Source organism: Salvelinus alpinus, chromosome 6, assembly GCF_045679555.1.
Source record: "Salvelinus alpinus chromosome 6, SLU_Salpinus.1, whole genome shotgun sequence".
NCBI classification, from domain to species: Eukaryota; Metazoa; Chordata; class Actinopteri; order Salmoniformes; family Salmonidae; genus Salvelinus; species Salvelinus alpinus.
This window is the reverse complement of record NC_092091.1, coordinates 1,544,997-1,571,160: the sequence shown is the minus strand read 5'-3', so window position 1 is coordinate 1,571,160 and position 26,164 is coordinate 1,544,997. Positions and strand designations below refer to the sequence as shown.

The 26,164-nt window shown below is 45.4% G+C and overlaps 1 protein-coding gene across 1 annotated transcript; it reads left to right on the top strand.

The window, feature by feature from the left end:
* The first annotated feature begins 23,829 nt into the window (after window positions 1-23,829).
* Window positions 23,830-25,895, top strand: LOC139577994 (forkhead box protein B1-like). Its single transcript, XM_071405109.1, has one exon. It carries the CDS (start codon window positions 23,917-23,919, stop codon window positions 24,838-24,840), a length of 924 nt encoding a protein of 307 aa, XP_071261210.1. The 5' UTR covers window positions 23,830-23,916; the 3' UTR covers window positions 24,841-25,895.
* Window positions 25,896-26,164: the final 269 nt, after the last annotated feature.

The following is a 26,164-nucleotide window of genomic DNA, read 5'->3' as shown; positions in this document are numbered from 1 at the left end:
GCCTCTGAGAGAGGTGAGCACCAGAACATCCTGTCTGTCTCCTCACTGTCCAATCCGCCGCACCTGAACATCCTGTCTCTCTCCTCACTGTCCAATCCGCTGCACCAGAACATCCTGTCTCTCTCCTCACTGTCCAATCCGCCGCACCAGAACATCCTGTCTCTCTCCTCACTGTCCAATCCGCTGCACCAGAACATCCTGTCTGTCTCCTCACTGTCCAATCCGCCGCACCAGAACATCCTGTCTCTCTCCTCACTGTCCAATCCGCCGCACCAGAACATCCTGTCTCTCTCCTCACTGTCCAATCTGCCGCACCAGAACATCCTGTCTCTCTCCTCACTGTCCAATTCACCGCACCAGAACATCCTGTCTGTCTCCTCACTGTCCAATCCGCCGCACCAGAACATCCTGTCTCTCTCCTCACTGTCCAATTCACCGCACCAGAACATCCTGTCTGTCTCCTCACTGTCCAATCCGCCGCACCAGAACATCCTGTCTCTCTCCTCACTGTCCAATCCGCCGCACCTGAACATCCTGTCTCTCTCCTCACTGTCCAATCCGCCGCACCAGAACATCCTGTCTCTCTCCTCACTGTCCAATCCGCCGCACCTGAACATCCTGTCTCTCTCCTCACTGTCCAATCCGCCGCACCAGAACATCCTGTCTGTCTCTTCACTGTCCAATCTGCCGCATTGGTCTCTTCTTCACACACTGTACACCGAGACAGTCCTGTCTATGGTTGGAGTAGCAGTACCACTGTACACCGAGACATTCCTGTCTATGGTTGGAGTAGCAGTACCACTGTACACCGAGACATTCCTGTCTATGGTTGGAGTAGCAGTACCACTGTACACCGAGACAGTCCTGTCTATGGTTGGAGTAGCAGTACCACTGTACACCGAGACAGTCCTGTCTATGGTTGGAGTAGCAGTACCACTGTACACCGAGACAGTCCTGTCTATGGTTGGAGTAGCAGTACCACTGTACACCGAGACAGTCCTGTCTATGGTTGTAGTAGCAGTACCACTGTACACCGAGACAGTCCTGTCTATGGTTGTAGTAGCAGTACCACTGTACACCGAGACAGTCCTGTCTATGGTTGTAGTAGCAGTACCACTGTACACCGAGACAGTCCTGTCTATGGTTGGAGTAGCAGTACCACTGTACACCGAGACAGTCCTGTCTATGGTTGGAGTAGCAGTACCACTGTACACCGAGACAGTCCTGTCTATGGTTGGAGTAGCAGTACCACTGTACACCGAGACAGTCCTGTCTATGGTTGTAGTAGCAGTACCACTGTACACCGAGACAGTCCTGTCTATGGTTGTAGTAGCAGTACCACTGTACACAGAGACAGTCCTGTCTATGGTTGGAGTAGCAGTACCACTGTACACCGAGACAGTCCTGTCTATGGTTGGAGTAGCAGTACCACTGTACACCGAGACAGTCCTGTCTATGGTTGGAGTAGCAGTACCACTGTACACCGAGACAGTCCTGTCTATGGTTGGAGTAGCAGTACCACTGTACACCGAGACAGTCCTGTCTATGGTTGGAGTAGCAGTACCACTGTACACAGAGACATTCCTGTCTATGGTTGGAGTAGCAGTACCACTGTACACCGAGACAGTCCTGTCTATGGTTGGAGTAGCAGTACCACTGTACACAGAGACAGTCCTGTCTATGGTTGGAGTAGCAGTACCACTCTGTGTTCCACAGTAAAGTAGCAGGAGGTGATGATAACTCTGAGTGTCTGGGATTCTTAAGGACATGCTCTTTTCCCAGATCAAACAACATTCAGTCTGGCCCGCTAATATCCAGCTCTACCTGGCTTTTTCCCCCATCCTCATCCCAGCTTGTTCCAGCTCTACCTGGCTTTTCCCCCCATCCTCATCCCAGCTTGTTCCAGCTCTACCTGGCTTTTTCCCCTATCCTCATCCCAGCTTGTTCCAGCTCTCAACCTACCCAGCAAGGGACACCCAGACCCTCACTGCCCTCCTCTCTGTACCGCATGGCAGGACACAACACAGGACACACACAGGACAGATCTGCCTGAAGGAGACCGAGGATAAGGAAATAATGTTGGATCTCTGTCCCTCCCAGGCATGGTGAAGACCTGTTATCCATTATTGTATTTTTTGGGGCTTCCTGTCTGTATATTTAGAATGGCGCCAGAGAGGATGGCTGCCGTTTCATGGGATCTTAACCAACCATGATATTTCGTTTGTAACTTATTTTGTACGTAATGTTGCTGCTACCATCTCTTATGACCAAAAAGAGCTTCTGGAAATCAGAAGAGTGATTACTCACCTTTAATTGTATGAAGAGTTTTGCTTTAATGAGTCGGGCAAGACGGATTTACTTCAGACACCCGAACAGGCCCTCATCCTTGTCATTCACATGAGAAAGAGAAGGAAAATATATTGCGGAAAGAGATCAGGGTGCGTTGTGAGGATCCGCCGACGAGTGGCTAATGTGCCCTTGCCATCCTTACTACTGGCCAAAGCACAATCACGACATGATTAACATACAGCTGTCGGGTTACACGCTGCATTGGCAGGGATAGAACAGCAGCCTCTGGTAAGACAAGGGGTGGCGGTCTATGAATATTTGTAAACAACAGCTGGTGCACGATATCTAAGGAAGTCTCAAGGTTTTGCTCACCTGAGGTAGAGTATCTCATGATAAGATGTAGACCACACTATCTACCTAGAGAGTTTTCATCTTGTCACGTTCGTCATAATTATGATTGGACCAAGGCGCAGCGTGCGTAGAGTTCTACAAATTTTAATTAATAGAAACTTACTAAACAAAACAATAAAGCACAAACGAAACGTGAAGCTACTGGTGTGCACACAGGCAACTATCTGTAGACAAGATCCCACAAAGCACAACGAGGAAATGGCTGCCTAAATATGATCCCCAATCAGAGACAACGATAAACAGCTGTCTCTGATTGGGAAGCATACCAGGCCAACATAAACCATTAATCACCTAGATGATCCACCCTAGTCACTATCACGCCCTAACCAACATAGAGAATAAACTGCTCTCTATAGTTAGGGCGTGACACATCTGTATTTTTCGTAGCTGTCTACATACCACCACAGACCGATGCTGGCACTAAGAACGCACTCAATGAGCTGTATATACCGCCATAAGCAAACAGGAAAACGCTCATCCAGAGGCGGCGCTCCTAGTGGCCGGGGACTTTAATGCAGGGAAACTTAAATCAGTTTTACCGCATTTTTATCAGCATGTTAAATGTGCAACCAGAGTGAAAAAAACCTCTAGACCACCTTTACTCCACACACAGAGAGGTGTAAAAAGCTCTCCCGAACCCTCCATTTGGCAAATCTGACCATAATTCTATCCTCCTGATTCCTGCTTACAAGCAAAAATTAAAGCAGGAAGCACCAATGACTTAGTCAATAAAAAATTGGTCAGTTGAAGCTGATGCTAAGCTACAGGACTGTTTTGCTAGCACAGACTGGGATATGTTCCGGGATTCTTCTGATGGCATTGAGGAGTACACCACATCAGTCACTGGCTTCATCAATAAGTGCATCGATGACGTTGTCCCCACAGTGACCATACTTACATACCCCAACCAGAAGCCATGGATTACAGGCAACATCCGCACTGAGCTAAAGGGTAGAGCTGCCGCTTTCAAGGAACGGGACTCTAACTTGGAAGTTTATAAGAAATCCCGCTATGCCCTCCGATGAACCATCAAACAGGCAAAGCTTCAATACAAGACCAAGATCGAATCATACTACACCGGCTCCAACGCTCTTCGGATGTGGCAGTGCTTGCAACCTATTACAGACTACAAAGGGAAGCACAGCCGAGAGCTGCCCAGTGACACGAGCCTACCAGACGAACTAAATTACTTCTATGCTCACTTCGAGACAAGTAACACCAAAACATGCATGAGAGCACCAGTTGTTCCGGAAGACTGTGTGATCACGCTCTCCGCAGCCGATGTGAGTAAAACCTTTAAACAGGTCAACATTCATAAGGCCACAGGGCCAGATCCAGGATGTGTACTCCGAGCATGCGCTGACCAACTGGCAAGTATCTTCACTGACATTTTCAACCTCTCCCTGTCTGATTCTGTAATACCAACAAGTTTCAAGCAGACCACCATAGTCCCTGTGCCCAAGAACACAAGGTAACCTGCCTAAATCACTACCGACACGTGGCACTCACATCTGTAGCCATGAAGTGCTTTGAAAGGCTGGTCATGGCTCACATCAACACCATTATCCCAGAAACTCTAGAACCACTCCAATTTGCATACCGCCCCAACAGATCCACAGATGATGCAATCTCTATTGCACTCCACACTGCCCTTTCACACGTGGACAAAAGGAACACCTATGTGAGAATGCTGTTCATTGACTACAGCTCAGCGTTCAACACCATAGTGCCCTCAAAGCTAATCACTAAGCTAAGGATCCTGGGCCAAACCACTCCCTCTGCAACTGGATCCTGGACTTCCTGACGGGCCGCCCCCAGGTGGTAAGGGTAGGTAACAACACATCCGCCACGCTGATCCTTAACACGGGGGCCCCTCAGGGGTGCGTGCTCAGTCCCCTTCTGTACTCCCTATTCACTCATGACTGCATGGCCAGGCACGACTCCAACACCATCATTAAGTTTGCCGATGACACAAAACTGGTAGGCCTGATCACCGACAACGATGAGATAGTCTATAGGAAGGAGGTCAGAGACCTGGCCGTGTGGTGCCAGGACAACAACCTCTCCCTCAACGTGATCAAGACAAAGGAGATGATTGTGGACAACAGAAGGAGGACCGAGCACGACCCCATTCTCATCGACGAGGCTGCAGTGGAGCAGGTTAAGAGCTTCAAGTTCCTTGGTGTCCACATCAACAACAAACTATCATGGTCCAAGCACACCAAGACAGTCATGTAGAGGGCACGACAACACCTATTCCAACTCAGGAGACTGAAAATATTTGGCATGGGTCCTCAGATCCTCAAAAAGTTATACAGCTGCACCATCGAGAGTATCTTGACTGGTTGCATTACCGCTTGGTATGGCAACTGCTTGGCCTCCGACCGCAAGGTGCTACAGAGGGTAGTGCGTGCAGCCCAGTACATCACTGGGGCCAAGCTTCCTGCCATCCTGGACCTCTATACCAGGCGGTGTCAGAGGAAGGACCTAAAAATTGCCAATGACTCCAGCCACCCTAGTCATAGACTGTTCTCTCTGCTATTGCATGGCAAGCGATACCGCAGTGCCAAATCTAGGTCCAAAAGGCTTCTTAACAGCTTCTTCCCCCAAGACATAAGACTGCTGAAAAGCTAATCAAATGGCTTACCGAACAATTTGCATTGACACACCCCTCCCTTTTTTTATGCTGCTGCTACTCACTGTTTATTATCTCTGCATAGTCACTTTACCCCTACCCATATGTACATTTTACCTCAATTACCTCGACTAACCTGTACCCCTGCACATTGACTCGGTACCGGTACCCCCTGTATATAGCCTCGTTACTAACCTGTACCCCTGGTATATAGCCTCATTACTAACCTGTACCCCCGCACATTGACTCTGTACCGGTACACCATGTTTATAGCCTCGTTACAAACCTGTACCCCAGCACATTGACGCGGTACCGGTACCCCCTGTATATAGCCTCATTACTAACCTGTACCCCAGCACATTGACGCGGTACCGGTACCCCCTGTATATAGCCTCGTTACAAACCTGAACCCTAGCACATTGACGCGGTACCGGTACCCCCTGTATATAGCCTCATTACTAACCTGAACCCCCTGTATATAGCCTCATGTTGAAACCTCACTAATCCTGATCTACATGTTAAAACCTCACTAATCCTGATCTACATGTTGAAACCTCACTAATCCTGATCTACATGTTGAAACCTCACTAATCCTGATCTACATGTTGAAACCTCACTAATCCTGATCTACATGTTGAAACCTCACTAATCCTGATCTACATGTTGAAACCTCACTAATCCTGATCTACATGTTGAAACCTCACTAATCCTGATCTACATGTTGAAACCTCACTAATCCTGATCTACATGTTGAAACCTCACTAATCCTGATCTACATGTTAAAACCTCTTCATCAAACCTCACTAATCCTGATCTACATGTTGAAACCTCACTAATCCTGATCTACATGTTGAAACCTCACTAATCCTGATCTACATGTTGAAACCTCACTAATCCTGATCTACATGTTAAAACTGTTCTGCCTGCAGCTATGGAACCCTGACCTGTTCACCGGACGTGCTACCTGTCCCAGACCTGCTGTTTTCAACTCTCTAGAGACCGCAGGAGCGGTAGAGATACTCTTAATGATCGGCAATGAAAAGCCAACTGACATTTACTCCTGAGGTGCTGACTTGCTGCACCCTCGACAACTACTGTGATTATTATTATTTGACCATGCTGGTCATTTATGAACATTTGAACATTTTGCCCATGTTCTGTTATAATCTCCACCCGGCACAGCCAGAAGAGGACTGGCCACCCCTCATAGCCTGGTTCCTCTCTAGGTTTCTTCCTAGGTTTTGACCTTTCTAGGGAGTTTTTCCTAGCCACCGTGCTTCTACATCTGCATTGCTTGCTGTTTGTGGTTTTAGGCTGGGTTTCTGTACAGCACTTTGAGATATCAGCTGATGTAAGAAGGGCTATATAAATACATTTGATTTGATTTGAAAACCTCGTCATCCAACCTCACTAATCCTGATCTACATGTTAAAACCTCACTAATCATTTACATTTACATTTAAGTCATTTAGCAGACGTTCTTATCCAGAGCGACTTACAAATTGGAAAGTTCATACATATTCATCCTGGTCCCCCCGTGGGGAATGAACCCACAACCCTGGCGTTGCAAGCGCCATGCTCTACCAACTGAGCCACACGGGACCACGTGTGGCTCAGTAATCCTGATCTACATGTTGAAACCTCTTCATCAAACCTCACTAATCCTGATCTACATGTTGAAACCTCTTCATCAAACCTCACTAATCCTGATCTACATGTTGAAACCTCTTCATCAAACCTCACTAATCCTGATCTACATGTTGAAACCTCTTCATCAAACCTCACTAATCCTGATCTACATGTTGAAACCTCACTAATCCTGATCTACAGGTTAAAACCTCTTCATCCAACCTCACTAATCCTGATCTACATGTTGAAAACTCACTAATCCTGATCTACATGTTGAAACCTCACTAATCCTGATCTACATGTTAAAACCTCTTCATCAAACATCACTAATCCTGATCTACATGTTAAAACCTCACTAATCCTGATCTACATGTTGAAACCTCTTCATCCAACCTCACTAATCCTGATCTACATGTTGAAAACTCACTAATCCTGATCTACATGTTGAAACCTCACTAATCCTGATCTACAAGTTAAAACCTCACTAATCCTGATTTACATGTTGAAACCTCTTCATCAAACCTCACTAATCCTGATCTACATGTTAAAACCTCACTAATCCTGATCTACATGTTAAAACCTCTTCATCCAACCTCACTAATCCTGATCTACATGTTGAAACCTCACTAATCCTGATCTACATGTTGAAACCTCACTAATCCTGATTTACAAGTTAAAACCTCACTAATCCTGATCTACATGTTAAAACCTCACTAATCCTGATCTACATGTTGAAACCTCTTCATCCAACCTCACTAATGCTGATCTACATGTTGAAAACTCACTAATCCTGATCTACATGTTGAAACCTCACTAATCCTGATCTACAAGTTAAAACCTCACTAATCCTGATGTACATGTTGAAACCTCTTCATCAAACCTCACTAATCCTGATCTACATGTTAAAACCTCACTAATCCTGATCTACATGTTAAAACCTCTTCATCAAACTCACTAATCCTGATCTACATGTTGAAACCTCACTAATCCTGATCTACATGTTAAAAACTCTTCATCCAACCTCACTAATCCTGATCTACATGTTGAAACCTCACTAATCCTGATCTACATGTTGAAACCTCACTAATCCTGATTTACAAGTTAAAACCTCACTAATCCTGATCTACATGTTAAAACCTCACTAATCCTGATCTACATGTTGAAACCTCTTCATCCAACCTCACTAATCCTGATCTACATGTTGAAAACTCACTAATCCTGATCTACATGTTGAAACCTCACTAATCCTGATCTACAAGTTAAAACCTCACTAATCCTGATTTACATGTTGAAACCTCTTCATCAAACCTCACTAATCCTGATCTACATGTTAAAACCTCACTAATCCTGATCTACATGTTAAAACCTCTTCATCAAACTCACTAATCCTGATCTACATGTTGAAACCTCACTAATCCTGATCTACATGTTAAAAACTCTTCATCCAACCTCACTAATCCTGATCTACATGTTGAAACCTCACTAATCCTGATCTACATGTTGAAACCTCACTAATCCTGATTTACAAGTTAAAACCTCACTAATCCTGATCTACATGTTAAAACCTCACTAATCCTGATCTACATGTTAAAACCTCTTTATCAAACCTCACTAATCCTGATCTACATGTTAAAACCTCTTCATCAAACCTCACTAATCCTGATCTACATGTTGAAACCTCTTCATCAAACCTCACTAAACCTGATCTACATGTTGAAACCTCACTAATCCTGATCTACATGTTGAAACCTCACTAATCCTGATCTACATGTTAAAACCTCACTAATCCTGATCTACATGTTGAAAACCTCACTAATCCTGATCTACATGTTGAAACCTCAGCCAATCTCTGATGCCTTTCAACGTAATAGACACATTAAACTGGGACTTTTTACAAGATTAACTCAATAAATCTGAATAAATTAACAAGGCATTACTAAAACTTCTACATAACATTTGCATAGTGTGTTTAATGAATATGCAACAGCAAGTGAAAAGGTCTGCTACTGTGAACCCTGTGAATTATCATAACTCCTTCCAGCATGTTTCTTAAATAATGCTCTCATTTGTACGTCATTGAGTTGGCTAATTCTAACTCTAGTCAGGCTAGCTCTAGTAATTAAGACTTTTCGTTTTTAATTAAGTTTGTGTTACACCCATTCTGCCAGTAACAAGGAGGCTCCTAATAATTAAATTGACTAACCAGTTAGAGGGATAATAACTCCTGGGGAGATATTACATGACTCATTATTAATTAAACTGGCTCACTTAACTACTGTCCTGCTGCTGGGCAGAATACTGTCTCTGACTAGAGGAGCGTCCCAAATGGCACCCTATTCCCTAATAGTGCACTACTTTAGACCAGAGCCCTATGGCACCCTATTTCCTATATAGTGCACTACTTTAGACCAGAGCCCTATGGAACCCTATTCCCTATATAGTGCACTACTTTAGACCAGAGCCCTATGGAACCCTATTCCCTATATAGTGCACTACGTTTGACCAGAGCTCTATGGGAAACAGGATACCATTTGCGAGGCATCCTTGAAGGTGTCAGTTTAGTTTTGTGTTAATCATGTTGACACCTATGATGCGTCTTATTGGTGTGTCTTTATTGGTCTGTATTACATGAGTGTGTTTGGGGCCTGGAGAAGTTCATAGATGGACGTAAACATAGTGATGATTGAACGGCACAAATATTATTTTCACATCAGAGGATTGAGTTGTATAATGTAGCAGAGCCGAGTTAGGGCATTACCTCTCAGTAAAGATTTTTACAAAACACTTCGAGAAACCCCCTTTGATAATGGATAATGGAAACCAGGGGCGCATCCCCCCACACATTCTAATATTGCCCCCCCCCCCCCCCCAAAGAAAAGTGCCATCGGTGTGCATTAGGACCATGCGGATGCCTCAGAGCGGTCGGGATGGCAGTTCAAATCAAATCAAATCAAATGTTATTTGTCACATACACATGGTTAGCAGATGTTAATGCGAGTGTAGCGAAATGCTTGTGCTTCTAGTTCCGACAATGCAGTAATAACCAACGAGTAATATAACCTAACAATTTCACAACAACTACCTTATACACACAAGTGTAAAGGGATAAAGAATATGTACATAAAAATATATGAATGAGTGATGGTACAGAACGGCATAGGCAAGATGCAGTAGATGGTATCGAGTACAGTATATACAGTGGGGAGAACAAGTATTTGAAACACTGCCGATTTTGCAGGTTTTCCTACTTACAAAGCATGTAGAGGTCTGTAATTATTATCATAGGTACTCTTCAACTGTGAGAGACGGAATCTAAAACAAAAATCCAGAAAATCACATTGTATGATTTTTAAGTAATGAATTTGCATTTTATTGCATGACATAAGTATTTGATTTAGGAACTCTCTGACACCACAGAGCATGCAGATAGGCAGTGTGAAGGCAAAGCTTCTGAAGTTGTAAAAGCAAGCAAATCAGAAATTGGCTGCTCTTAATTTGACTGATGTAGCTGGCAAGGTAACTGCTGTTTGACTTAACAGAATGTGTTTTCTGTATTCCCAGTGCTGAGCTAGTAGTGTGACTGACATGTAATGTTAGCCCTTGTTTCATCCCCTCTCGACTGACATTTTGTCTGAAGAGAATGAACTAGCTAGCTAGCTAGTAGCTACAGCAGCCAGTTTAGCTTTAGCCTCTAGCTATCTGTCATGTAGCAGTATCTAACAGCTGTATGGAAATGTTTTGTGGTCTTTTTTATCCAATTTCAACAGAAGTTAAATGAACTTGGCTAGTTTTCGCCAGTTGATATACCATCACAGCTAGCCAAAAATGTTAGCTAGCTAGCTCACAAACTTTTGTTCAATCACACTAGACCTGAATCAAACTATGAAACCAGCGGTCAAACGATTGAAAAATGATATTCTGAAATCTTTTGACTAGTAATTATTTTGCTATTTATTGCCTTGCATGCTGTATATAGACTTTTCTATTGTGTTATTGACTGTATGTTTGTTCAACCCATGTGTAACTCTGTGTTGTTGTTTGTGTCGCACTGCTTTGCTTTATCTTGGCCAGGTTGCAGTTGCAAATGAGAACTTGTTCTCAACTGGCCTACCTGGTTAAATAAAGGTGAAATAAATAAATAAATAAAAAATCTTGGCTACTGTTGCATCAATATGTTTTGACAGTTTACAATCCAGGGTTACTCCAAGCAGTTTAGTCACCTCAACTTGCTCAATTTCCACATTATTGATTACAATATTTAGTTGAGGTTTAGGGTTTAGTGAATTATTTGTCCCAAATACAATGCTTTAAGTTTTATAAATATTTAGGGCTAACTTTTCCTTGCCACTCACTCTGAAACTAACTGCATCTCTTTGTTAAGTGTTGCAGTCATTTCAGTCGCTGTAGTAGCTGACTTATATAGTGTTGAGTCATCCGCATACATAGACACTCTGGCTTTACTCACAGTCCAGTGGCATGTCGTTAGTAAAGATTGAAAAGGCAAGGGGCCTAAACAGCTGCCTTGGGGAATTCCTGATTCTACCTGGATTATATTTGAGAGGCGTCCATTAAATAACACCCTCTGTGTTCTGTTTGACAAGTAACTCTTTATCCACAATATAGCAGAGGGTGTAAAGTCATAACACATACGTTTTTCCAGCAGCAGACTATGATCAAGAATGTCAAAAGCTGCACTGAAGTCTAACAAGACAGCCCCCACAATAATTTGTTAATACATTTCTCTCAGCCAATCATCATGTCACGGCCGTTGAATGAAGTGGACCAAAGCGCAAGGTGGTGAGCGCACATATTCCTTTTATTAAGAAAAGACGCCGACAAAAACAATAAACAATACAACCGTGAAGCTTAAGGGCTATGTGCCACAAACAAAGTTAACTTCCCACACTGAAAGGAGGCAAAAGGGCTACCTAAGTATGGTTCCCAATCAGAGATAACGATAGACAGCTGTCCCTGATTGAGAACCATACCCGGCCAAAACATAGAAATGCAAAATCATAGAAAACAAAAACAGAATGCCCACCCCAAATCACACCCTGACCAAACCAAATAGAGACATAAAAAGGCTCTCTAAGGTCAGGGCGTGACAGTACCCCCCCCTAAAGGTGCGGACTCCGGCCGCAAAACCTGAACCTATAGGGGTGGGTCTGGGTGGGCATCTATCTGCGGTGGCGGCTCAGGTGCGGGACGCCGACCCCGCTCCACCTCTGGCTCACTCCACTTTGGTGGCACCTCTGGTGCGGGGACCCTCGTCGCCGACCCCGGACTGGGCACCCTCGTTGCGGGCCCCGGACTGGGGACCGTCGCTGGAGGCTCCGGACTGGGGACCGTCGCTGGAGGCTCCGGACTGGGGACCGTCGCTGGAGGCTTCTTGCCATGGATCGTCACTGGAGGCTTCGTGCCATGGATCATCACTGGAGTGAGGAGACGTATGGGCAGTCTGGTACGTGGAGCTGCCACAGGGCTCACCAGGCTGGGGAGACATACAGGAGGCCTAGTTCTGGCAGCAGGCACAGGACTCACCAGGCTGGGGAGACATACAGGAGGCCTGGTTCTGGGGACAGGCACAGGACTCACCAGGCTGGGGAGACATACAGTAGGCTTTGTCCTTGGCAGAGGCACCGGATACACTGGGCCATGAAGGCGCACTGGAGGTCTCGAGCTTAGAGCTGGCACAACCAGTTCTGGCTGGATGCTCACCCTAGCCCGGCAGATGCGGGGAGCTGGGATGTAGCGCACCGGGCTGTGAAGGCGCACTGGAGACACCGTGCGCGCCACCGCATAACACGATGCCTGACCAGTACGACGCTCGCCACGGTAAGCACGGGGAGTTGGCTCAGGTCTCCAACCTTCAAACATTTTTTTGGGGGGGGGCTGCCTCTCGGGCTTCCTCGCTAACCGTGTACGTCTCGCCGACTCCATTCTCCGGTATCCCTCTTCGCACTGCTAAATTGAATCCCAGGCGGGTTCTGGCACTCTCCCTGGGTCGACCGACCACCTCTCTACCTCCTCCCAGGTTGTCTCATACTCCTCCTTGGGACGGCGATATTCCCCAGCCTGCCTCCAGGGTCCTTTACCATCCAGGATTTCCTCCCAAGTCCATGAGTCCCCCTTACCATGCTGCTTGGTCCTTTTGTGGTGGTGGGAAGTTCTGTCACGGCCGTCGAATGAAGTGGACCAAAGCACAGCGTGGGAGCGTACATATTCCTTTTATTAAGAAATGACGCCGACAAAAACAATAAACAATACAACCGTGAAGCTTAAGGGCTATGTGCCACAAACAAAGTTAACTTCCCACACTGAAAGGAGGGAAAAGTATGGTTCCCAATCAGAGACAACGATAGACAGCTGTCCCTGATTGAGAACCATACCCGGCCAAAACATAGAAATACAAAATCCTAGAAAACAAAAACATAGAATGCCCACCCCAAATCACACCCTGACCAAAACCAAATAGAGACATAAAAAGGCTCTCTAAGGTCAGGGCGTGACACATCAGTGATTTGTGTAAGTGCTGTGCTTGCTGAGTGTCCTTCCCTATACACATGCTGAAAGTCTGTTGTCAGTTTGTTTACTGTGAAATAGCATTGTTTCTGGTCAAACACAATTTTTTCCAGAAGTTTACTAAGGGTTGGTATCAGGCTGATTGGTCGGCTATTTGAGCCAGTAAAGGGGGCTTTACTATTCTTGGGTAGCGGAATGACTTTAGCTTCCCTCCAGGCCTGAGGGCACACTTTCTAGTAGGCTTAAATTGAAGATGTGGCAAATAGGAGTGGCAATATCATCTGCTATTATCCTCAGTATTTTCCATCCAGATTGTCAGACCCCGGTGGCTTGTCATTGTTGATAGACAACAATACTTTTTTACCTCTTCCACACTGACTTTACGGAATTCAAAAGTACAATTCTTGTCTTTCTAATTTGGTCAGATATACTTGGATGTGTAGTGTCAGCATTTGTTGCTGGCATGTCATCCCTAAGTTTGCTTATCTTGCCAATGAAAAAGTAATTAAAGTAGTTGGCAATATCAGTGGATTTAATGATGAATGAGCCATCTGATTCAATGAGCTATCTGATTCAATGAGCCATCTGATTCAATGAGCCATCTGATTCAATGAGCCATCTGATTCAATGAGCCATCTGATTCAATGAGCCATCTGATTCAATGAGCCATCTGATTCAATGAGCCATCTGATTCAATGAATGATGGAGCCAAGTTGGCTTTTTTTATGTGTTTATATTGCCTATGATATTGTCCCTTACATCCTTAGTGAATAACATGAAGATGCTGCTAATTACGTCTAATCGATTAACGCATCATATGTTTTCTAACATGAAAACATTATAATGCAAAGAAAAAGATGATTCCTGTATAATAGTTATTATTTACATGGTTATTTTTTTGTATATATATTATCTCTATTTTCCATGGTAGTTCTGTCATCATATTGTATGTATTATCTCTATTTTCCATGGTGGTTCTGTCATCATATTGTATGTATTATCTCTATTTTCCATGGTGGTTCTGTCATCATATTGTATGTATTATCTCTATTTTCCATGGTGGTTCTGTCATCATATTGTATGTATTATCTCTATTTTCCATGGTGGTTCTGTCATCATATTGTATGTATTATCTCTATTTTCCATGGTGGTTCTGTCATCATATTGTATATATTATCTCTATTTTCCATGGTGGTTCTGTCATCATATTGTATATATTATCTCTATTTTCCATGGTGTTTCTGTCATCATATTGTATATATTATCTCTATTTTCCATGGTGGTTCTGTCATCATATTGTCACGATCTATCACAAGGATGACGCTGGAGAGACGAAGCAGGTACGGGGAGTAACATTTAATAAATAACGGACATGGAACGAGACATAAACAGCTTAGCAAACAGAAAAACAATCAATGCAGAAGCGGGGAACAGAGCTGACACATATAGGGGAGGAAATGAACAGGTGATAAGAGAGTCCAGGTGAGTCCAATAACGCTGATGCGCGTGACGAGGAAAGGCAGGTGTACGTGATGGATGGCAGGAGTGAGTGATGCAAGGCATTCTGGCGCCCTCAAGCGCCAGGGGGAGGGGAAGAGCGGGAGCAGACGTGACAGTACCCCCCCACTAGGGGCGCCACCCGGCGTCCCACCTGGGCAAACCGGCCGAGACATGGGCGCTGGGCAAGCCGGTTGAGGCGTGGAAGCCCGACGAACCGGCTGGAGCGTGAGAGCCTGGCGAGCCGGCTGAGGCATGGGAGCCTGACGATCCGGCTGAGTCCAGACGCCTGTCGATCCCGCTGAGGAAACCCGATGATCCGGTGGATTGTGACGTGGGATGGGAAGCCACCGAGCCAACCGAGGCAATGAAACCTCTCGAGCCAGCCAGGGCATGAAAGCTCGACGGGCTGGCTTAAGCACCCCCGGTTCCATCGGCGGCAGAATCCACCCCCGACGTCACCGACAAAACAAAAAACAAACAAACAAAAAACTCCTGGACAGGCTAGGCAGACAAGAACTGACGATCCAGCTGAGGCCCGACGTGGGATGGGCGCCCTCCGAACCAACCGGGGCAAGGAAACCTCTCGAGCCTGCTAGGGCGTGGAAGCCCGACGAGCAGGCTAGGCACCCCCGGTTCCATCGGTGGTGACCCAGAGCCGATGCCACTATACCAACCAGAACGCCAGTACTCCCCGATGCTTCGTGTGATGGCTTCTGCATTCTGTCACGATCTATCACAAGGATGACGCTGGAGAGACGAAGCAGGTACGGGGAGTAACATTTAATAAATAACGGACATGGAACGAGACATAAACAGCTTAGCAAACAGAAAAACAATCAATGCAGAAGCGGGGAACAGAGCTGGGGAACTGACACATATAGGGGAGGAAATGAACAGGTGATAAGAGAGTCCAGGTGAGTCCAATAACGCTGATGCGCGTGACGAGGAAAGGCAGGTGTACGTGATGGATGGCAGGAGTGAGTGATGCAAGGCATTCTGGCGCCCTCAAGCGCCAGGGGGAGGGGAAGAGCGGGAGCAGACGTGACACATATTGTATGTATTATCTCTATTTTCCATGGTGGTTCTGTCATCATATTGTATATATTATCTCTATTTTCCATGGTGGTTCTGTCATGATATTGTATTTATTATCTCTATTTTCCATGGTGGTTCTGTCATCATATTGTATATATTATCTCTATTTTCCATGGTGGTTCTGTCATCATATTGTAGGGTCTGGGTGGCAGCTGCATACCCCGAGTTGGTTCAGGCTGACAATATTGTGTGGCTATCATTTGCTGCTTTACAATTAATGGATTCGGTCCTCTTCTAACAACATTTGTTTCCTATTGTGAATCTCAGCATCAGCGGACTGATGACGTGTGACAGTGACAGTTTGATTCTCTTCTTCATCCGCGTGACCCGGGCTTTGTCCTGTGCGGCCCTGGGAATGTTCCGCCTCTCTACTCGACCAAGAGATGCTTCAGAGCGGCCCTTTGTCTTCTTCCCTTTTTAGGCTCTAGGCTCCCTAGATATATTACTATACTATAGAGGACACTTCAGACTGGGGCTCAGTTCACAAGTGCAATGTAATTTGGCTTAGCTCAACCTTTGTTCGGCGTGTACAAATGACTCAGCATCTCATACATTACAGCGGATCTACTGCCGCTTGAACCCAGGAGTTTGGGAGCAGCAAGAAAGGCGACGTGATCCTTTCAGAGACAGAGTCATGGTGGCCTTTTCATTGAGGCTGAAACTACAATAGATAGGCCAAAGTTAGCATATTGTAGAGCGGGGAAGTGGCACACATCTTCACAGAGATCTAACAAGCACGGCTCCTCCCAGCTCAGTTCAGTTGGTTAACTGTTAACTCCGGTAACATCAGGATCATTTACAGCTGGAGGGGGACTTTATCCTTGTGGTGTTTAATGTGGTTGGGGGGAGATAGACTATATATGCAAACCCCTTCAAATGAGTGGATTCGGCTATCTCCATAGACAAACATTGGCAGTAGAATGGCCTTACTGAAGAGCTCAGTGACTTTCAACGTGGCACAGTCATAGGATGACACCTTTCCAACAAGTCAGTTTGTCAAATTTCTGCCCTGCTAGAGCTGCGCCGGTCAACTGTAAGTGCTGTTATTGTGAAGTGGAAACATCTAGGAGCAACAACAGCTCTGCCATTCGCAGAATGGGACCGCTGAGTGCTGAAGCACGTAGGGCGTAAAAATCGTCTGTCCTCGGTTGCAACACTCACCACTGAGTTCCAAACTACCTCTGGAAACAACGTCAGCACAAGAACTGTTCGTCTGGAGCTTCATGAAATGGGTTTCCATGGCCGAGCAGCCGTACACAAGCCTAAGATTACCATGCGCAAAGCGTCGGCTGGAGTGGTCCAAAGCTCGCCGCCATTGGACTCTGGAGCAGTGGAAACGCTTCCTCTGGAGTGATGAATCACACTTCACCAAATCCGGGTTTGGCGGATGCCAGGAGAATGCTACCTGCCTAAATGCATAGTGCCAACTGTAAAGTTTGGTAGAGGAGGAATAATGGTCTGGGGCTGTTTTTCATGGTTCGGGCCCCTTAGTTCCAGTGGAGGGAAATCTTAGCTCTACAGCAGACATTGACATTCTAGATAATTCTTGCTTCCAACTTTGTAGCAAGAGTTTGGGGGAGGCCCTTTCCTGTTTCAGCATGACAAAGACCCCATCACAAAGCGAGGTCCATACAGAAATGGTTTGTTAAAATCGGTGGGATAGAAGTTGACTGGCCTGCACAAGCCCTGACCTCAACACCATCGAACACCTTTGGGATGAATTGGAACGCCGACTGCGAGCCAGGCCTAATTGCCCAACATCAGTGCCCGACCTCTTGTGACTGAATGGAAGTCCCCACAGCAATGTTCCAACATCTGGTGGAAAGCCTTCCCAGAAGAGTGGAGGCTGTTATAGCAGCAATGTTCCAACATCTGGTGGAAAGCCTTCCCAGAAGAGTGGAGGCTGTTATAGCAGCAATGTTCCAACATCTGGTGGAAAGCCTTCCCAGAAGAGTGGAGGCTGTTATAGCAGCAATGTTCCAACATCTAGTAGAAAGCCTTCCCAGAAGAGTGGAGGCTGTTATAGCAGCAATGTTCCAACATCTGGTGGAAAGCCTTCCCAGAAGAGTGGAGGCTGTTATAGCAGCAATGTTCCAACATCTAGTGGAAAGCCTTCCCAGAAGAGTGGAGGCTGTTATAGCAGCAATGTTCCAACATCTGGTGGAAAGCCTTCCCAGAAGAGTGGAGGCTGTTATAGCAGCAATGTTCCAACATCTGGTGGAAAGCCTTCCCAGAAGAGTGGAGGCTGTTATAGCAGCAATGTTCCAACATCTGGTGGAAAGCCTTCCCAGAAGAGTGGAGGCTGTTATAGCAGCAATGTTCCAACATCTGGTGGAAAGCCTTCCCAGAAGAGTGGAGGCTGTTATAGCAGCAATGTTCCAACATCTAGTGGAAAGCCTTCCCAGAAGAGTGGAGGCTGTTATAGCAGCAATGTTCCAACATCTAGTGGAAAGCCTTCCCAGAAGAGTGGAGGCTGTTTTTATTTATTTTTATTTCACCTTTATTTAGCCAGGTAGGCTAGTTGAGAACAAGTTCTCATTTACAACTGCAACCTGGCCAAAATAAAGCAAAGCAGTGCGTCACAAACAACAACACAGAGTTACACATGGAATAAACAAACATACAGTCAATAAGACAATAGAAAAAAAGTATATATACAATGTGTGCAAATGAGGTGAGATAAAGGAGGATAGGCAATAAATAGACCATAATGGCGAAATAATAACAATTTAGCAATAAACACTGGAGTGAAGATATGCAGAAGATGAATGTGCAAGTAGAGATACTGGGGTGCAAAGGAGCAAAAAATAAATAACGGTATGGGGATGAGGTAGTTGAATGGGCTATTTACAGATGGGCTATGTACAGGTGCAGTGATCTGTGAGCTGCTCTGACAGCTGGTGCTTAAAGTTAGTGAGGGAGATATGAGTCTCCAGCTTCAGTGATTTTTGGGGCTTTAGTAACAAAACTGATGGCACTGTGATAGACTATATCCAATTTGCTGAATCACAAGCAGCAAGAGCGACATCATCGATGTATACAGAGAAAAGAGTCGGCCCATGAATTGAACCCTGTGGCACCCCCATAGAGACTGCCAGAGGGCCGGACAACACGCCCTGTTATAGCAGCAAAGGGTGGACCAACTTCATAATAATGGCCATGATTTTGGAATGAAAGTTCGACCAGCAGGTGTCCACATACTTATGGTCATGTAGTGTATGTGGTGTGGTTGGGGTGGAGATATGTGGTCTGATTGGGGTGGAGTTATGTGGTCTGATTGGGGGGGAGTTATGTGGTCTGATTGGGGTGGAGTTATGTGGTCTGATTGGGGTGGAGTTATGTGGTCTGATTGGGGTGGAGTTATGTGGTCTGATTGGGGTGGAGTTATGTGGTCTGATTGGGGGGGAGTTATGTGGTCTTATTGGGGTGGAGTTATGTGGTCTGATTGGGGTGGAGTTATGTGGTCTGATTGGGGGGGAGTTATGTGGTCTTATTGGGGTGGAGTTATGTGGTCTGATTGGGGTGGAGTTATGTGGTCTGATTGGGGTGGAGTTATGTGGTCTGATTGGGGTGGAGTTATGTGGTCTGATTGGGGTGGAGTTATGTGGTCTGATTGGGGGGGAGTTATGTGGTCTGATTGGGGTGGAGTTATGTGGTCTGATTGGGGTGGAGTTATGTGGTCTGATTGGGGTGGAGTTATGTGGTCTGATTGGGGTGGAGTTATGTGGTCTGATTGGGGTGGAGTTATGTGGTCTGATTGGGGTGGAGTTATGTGGTCTGATTGGGGGGGGAGTTATGTGGTCTGATTGGGGTGGAGACATGTGGTCTGATTGGGGTGGAGACATGTGGTCTGATTGGGGTGGAGTTATGTGGTCTGATTGGGGTGGAGTTATGTGGTCTGATTGGGGGGCAGTTATGTGGTCTGATTGGGGTGGAGTTATGTGGTCTGATTGGGGTGGAGTTATGTGGTCTGATTGGGGTGGAGTTATGTGGTCTGATTGGGGTGGAGTTATGTGGTCTGATTGGGGTGGAGTTATGTGGTCTGATTGGGGGGGGAGTTATGTGGTCTGATTGGGGTGGAGACATGTGGTCTGATTGGGGTGGAGACATGTGGTCTGATTGGGGGGGAGTTATGTGGTCTGATTGGGGTGGAGTTATGTGGTCTGATTGGGGTGGAGTTATGTGGTCTGATTGGGGGGGGAGTTATGTGGTCTGATTGGGGTGGAGTTATGTGGTCTGATTGGGGGGGAGTTATGTGGTCTGATTGGGGGGGAGTTATGTGGTCTGATGGGGGTGGAGTTATGTGGTCTGATTGGGGTGGAGTTATGTGGTCTGATTGGGGTGGAGTTATGTGTTCTGATTGGGGTGGAGTTATGTGGTCTGATTGGGGGGGAGTTATGTGGTCTGATTGGGGTGGAGTTATGTGGTCTGATTGGGGGGGAGTTATGTGGTCTGATTGGGGTGGAGTTATGTGGTCTGATTGGGGGGGAGTTATGTGGTCTGATTGGGGTGGAGTTATGTGGTCTGATTGGGGGGGAGTTATGTGGTCTGATTGGGGTGGAGTTATGTGGTCTGATTGGGGTGGAGTTATGTGGTCTGATTGGGGTGGAGTTATGTGGTCTGATTGGGGTGGAGTTATGTGGTCTGATTGGGGTGGAGTTATGTGGTCTGATTGGGGTGGAGTTATGTGGTCTGATTGGGGTGGAGTTATGTGGTCTGATTGGGGGGGAGTTATGTGGTCTGATTGGGGTGGAGTTATGTGGTCTGATTGGGGTGGAGTTATGTGGTCTGATTGGGGGGGAGTTATGTGGTCTGATTGGGGTGGAGTTATGTGGTCTGATTGGGGTGGAGTTATGTGGTCTGATTGGGGGGGAGTTATGTGGTCTGATTGGGGTGGAGTTATGTGGTCTGATGGAGTGGAGTTATGTGGTCTGATTGGGGTGGAGTTATGTGGTCTGATTGGGGTGGAGTTATGTGGTCTGATTGGGGTGGAGTTATGTGGTCTGATTGGGGTGGAGTTATGTGGTCTGATTGGGGGGGAGTTATGTGGTCTGATTGGGGTGGAGTTATGTGGTCTGATTGGGGTGGAGTTATGTGGTCTGATTGGGGGGAGTTATGTGGTCTGATTGGGGGGGAGTTATGTGGTCTGATTGGGGTGGAGTTATGTGGTCTGATTGGGGGGGAGTTATGTGGTCTGATTGGGGTGGAGTTATGTGGTCTGATTGGGGTGGAGTTATGTGGTCTGATTGGGGTGGAGTTATGTGGTCTGATTGGGGGGGAGTTATGTGGTCTGATTGGGGTGGAGTTATGTGGTATGATGGAGTGGCCGTCCTTCAGGTTTCTACTGTGTCTTTGTGATCATAGTAAACTGTGATAACATCCCAGAATGCTTAGCCTGTAAAGTGAGCGTGCACTTTAGAGCCCACAATATGTCTGGAATTAGAATGCGTAACATTTTATATTATAGCCAGCCAAATATCAATGTGTCAATTGTGTTATAGGTCAGTATTTGTGGTTAAAAATAAAATAACATAAAAATGGTTTCGATCCATTATATTTCAGGGGAACCTCGGGGACAAGAAGACTGTTGTTAATTTGATCACCTCTCAGTGGGGAAGATAAAGAGAAAGACCAGTGAAAGATGTGTCAGGCAATCAGAGTGGCAGGTTTATGTGTGAATACTGTTGTCATAAAGGACCCTCATGGACCCGGGGCGCTCCAAGGCTCCCAGACCGATCACACTCCTTTCTGCCGATCACCAATAGAGGAATGACAAGTTAAAAGAAGCTCTTCACGCGGAATAAAACCCATGGAAATAAAAAGCTGCTTCCATTCGCAGCGTGGAACTGACTTCCTGAAGTCTATTTTCTGTGGCAACCAAGGAAACCTAACAGTTTGGTTGGTACTTTTATTAACAACTTGGAGAGGATCGTTTTATAACCATAGTTTCCTCGAGTTCTTGATTTCCTACAGTAGTCGACAGGCCCATAACTGTGACCATAGAGTCTCCCTTCCAGACCAGATTCTATTGCTAATCCGTCAGTCTGATGATGGACTGTATTGTGGATTTATGGAGCCTCATTAGCATAAATTATCACCAAATCCGCGTGCGCGTGTGTGGTCCCTGGCAATGGGAACCCGCCAAGCGGAAACGTGCTCCGTGGTGTGCCTGGCAAATAGTTTGAATGGCCATGTCTCAAAATTATATAATTTAGAGACATATAATTGACTTAACTATTTTATACAGTTTTCACCACGTTAGGTCAAAGGCTTTATTTGCATTTCTGAAGTACTTTTCGAATTTGTTTTACAAATACTAAAGTCACTTACCTTATGAAGTTCCAGTTTAAACCCGCTTTCGTTGCTTTGTGGAAATACTTACCCGTTTTCATAGACCATCTCGTCTCATGTCCTGGACATGCAGGACAACGGAGTAGGTTGAGGCAGGTACAAGTTTCATAACATTTTAGGTTTATTCATTAATTACTATAAATCAATGATGGTGGTTATTTGTTGGTTCAGTGAAGCATAATTGTGTAGGTCTATGGCATATTGCGATGATGATTTTATAGTGCATTAATTAATTGGATGCAACATTTAATAGCAATATAATAATTCATTAGATATATTTGCAAGTGCTAAGTGTGTTTGCTAATTTGAAACGATTATTTTCCTGTCTGATTGTGGGTGGAAATATGTAGAGTTTGGCGTTTAAGCAGCATTACTCACCAATGTAACCCTTTACACACCCGCCTGAATGAATTGAACCCCGATTATCAGAACAGATCAGCTCGATAATATTCACACCGACTCACACACTGAATACATTTATAGACGAACAGAAATACAATACACATCTCTTCAAATTGTAAAACATATATTCTTTGTAAAGAGCAATATTATGGTCATTTAGCAGAAGGTTTTAAACATCCAAAGTGACTTATATAACTGTCAACATTGACAGTAGCATACAAAACAAAGGGAAAGTGACGTCATGAAACATTCTAACAATACAACCCACAGTGATAGTTCCCTAACCCTAACAGTCCATTTCCATGTCAAACATCCCATAGCTCAGTAGCTCTAATTGTAGTGTGAATTGACGACTTTAAGCCCCCTGCGGAAAGGTTAGCGAATACCTCCACACTGTTAGCCATCGCGGTTCAATTCAGGGTCCCGAGCCTTTTTACCCGTTGCACTATCTTCAGATGGAAATGATTTATATTGGCCCAAGGTGTCCATGTAAATACAGTAGGTGTCAATGAAAACAGATTAAGCATTTATTGCGAGTAACCCCCTCCTCCCTGAGTGCTGTCATGTGATATGAGGTTACACATTAGTGGAGCTGCTCTGGGGGGGTCTATTATACTGCTGTCCAGCTGCTGTAACGACAACCCACTATCCCACGGCACCACAACCCACTATCCCACGGCACCACAACCCACTATCCCACGGCAGTAAGAGGAGGACATGGAAGTATAGCTGCTACTTAGCTCATCAGGACGGGATGAGAAGGGGAGATGAGATCCGTTCCACTCAGCTAACACGGAGAGAAAAGTTGACTGCCACTTTACTAAAGTCAAGACCACAGCTCACAGCTCGGCCAAGACAACCAGGCTGACTTTCCCAGGTAGAGAGAGCTGCAGCACAGAGTTCTGGAGAATGGATCGATATACCGCAACTTTCAAACGTTAAACTTTAACTATACTCCTGTGTTTTTGATTTTATTACATGCAGAATATTTATTTTCATGCAGAGTGTTGAGAAGTGTTCACCACCGAGCCAAACGAAGCGGGAACGAGTTATTTTAAGTGTGGTGAAAGAACACTGTCAGGATGCCGCGACCAGGGAGGAACACGTACAGCGAACAGAAACCTCCCTATTCCTACATCTCCCTCACCGCCATGGCGATCCAGTCCTGCCCGGAGAAGATGCTCCCTCTCAGCGAGATCTACAAGTTCATCATGGACAGGTTCCCTTACTACAGAGAGAACACCCAGCGGTGGCAGAACTCCTTACGACACAACCTGTCCTTCAACGACTGTTTCATCAAGATCCCGCGGCGTCCGGACCAGCCCGGGAAGGGAAGCTTCTGGGCTCTGCACCCCAGCTGCGGGGACATGTTCGAGAACGGGAGTTTCTTGCGTCGCCGAAAACGGTTCAAGGTGATGATGATGATGGCGGCGCAGGAGCACCTGGCTCAGTCCAAGCTGTCTGACGTGGCCCATTACCTCCAACAGCAGTCTAAGCTCAGGCTTAGCGCCCTGGCTGCCACCAGCACACACCCCCCTCAGATCTCCAGCTATAACTTGGGAGTGTCGCAGCCATCAACTTTTAAACACCCATTTGCTATAGAGAACATCATCGCCAGAGAGTACAAGGTGCCTGGGAGTCAGTGCGTGTCTGCAGGCTACCCGCTGCACAACCAGCTGACTGCGGCCTGGCCTCACATGTACAACACTATGGTGGACTCTGTTTCTCCTATCTCTATGCGCGGTGACTATGGGGCCTTCGGCATGCCCCTTAAATCAATGTGTCACGGAGGACAGACCCTACCGGCCATCCCAGTGCCCATCAAACCCACCCCGACCCCGGTGGCTCTCCCGGGGGGGCTAACGCCCCACATCCCCGCCTTCCTCTCCAACTCTTACCAGTCTCAGAGCCCCACGTCCCCGCAGGCAGCCACCAGCAAAAGCAGCCCCTCCACTCCCGAGGAGACGCACACCAACCCCACGGTGCAGTCCGTGGTGGTGCATTGACCTACAGAGCTATACTGAACCCTTTATGAATGAGACCAACAGGCTCAGACCAAATCCTTAGTTTATTTTGACTCTTGCTGCTGACATGTTGTGCCGAGAATCACTACGATCAAGACAATATAGTCCCGTGTAGCAGTGTAGAGCCTGTGTATTTGGTTTGAATGCTCATTGTCCTATAACATGGCTCCAACAGAGATATAGTGAAATATTGCTCTATGAAGTATCTGTGTTTACAGTTTTGTCCGAGTTGTAAAGGAGTGAGGCACTGCAAACAGAGGCTCAGTCAGAATAATGAGAGAGAGAGTTACTTTGCTTTAAAAACATTATTCCATTTGTATCTGGGCTTCCAATACTTTAATGGCACCTGACAAACTATGGTTACATTGGGTAGGTCATGTCACTTTTTTTACTACATTATTGCAGTTATTATCAAGGACCTCGAAGTTAGTCATAGTGATTAGAACTGAACAAGCCCTCTGAACTACAACCTGACTCGTTAGACAATGACATATCTGATGACAACAAACACTGGATTATAATGTCAATGTGTGTCAAGCCGACGAACCTCTGAATGGATCTATTGTTTTTAACAAATTGTTATTTTTGATACTGGATTGGTGGTTTCTGTGGGAAGAACAAAGATGTGTTGGATTTGTTTTAACCATCTCTGTAAAAAAACAGACAGAATTATTACACTTTTTTAAATCTTAGAAAATAGTAATGTTAAGGGAACTATAGGGTTATAGGGTCCTTGCTAAATGCAAAATAAATATGCGAATAAATGTGAATAATTGCAAATAAGTTGATATGACAACGTTGTAAAATGCACTTTTAATAAGCTGTTCTGTGAAGCGTTTAATTGAACGCCCTGGTGACTCGTGGATTAAATGCTGTAAATGTTGATTTTTTTCTGTTAAAGGGACAGACAGCATGCTCAACCCTAAACTATGTGTTTTTCTGACAGCATGCTGCTTTCTAGACATTTGCATATAATCTGCATTGAATTAAAAACATGGTCATCGAAATATTTTGTCATTAAAATGGTGTGAACTTTATTGTAATGTTTGGTGTATTCTGTGATGGTTAACAACTGGTATAATACTGTTATCATGCAGTTATTTATTTTAAAAAATACTTCCAGACAAGCAACATAATAACAGGTTCATTATAATAAATTAATATTCATTATTATTATTATTGCTAGTATTACATCACATGCCTATTCATGTTCGAATAGACCTATTTAATTTCAAGGTATATTGCTGTGTCTATCAGAGTACAGAACGCTGTGTACAGTGGCTCAGGTATATTGCTGTGTCTATCA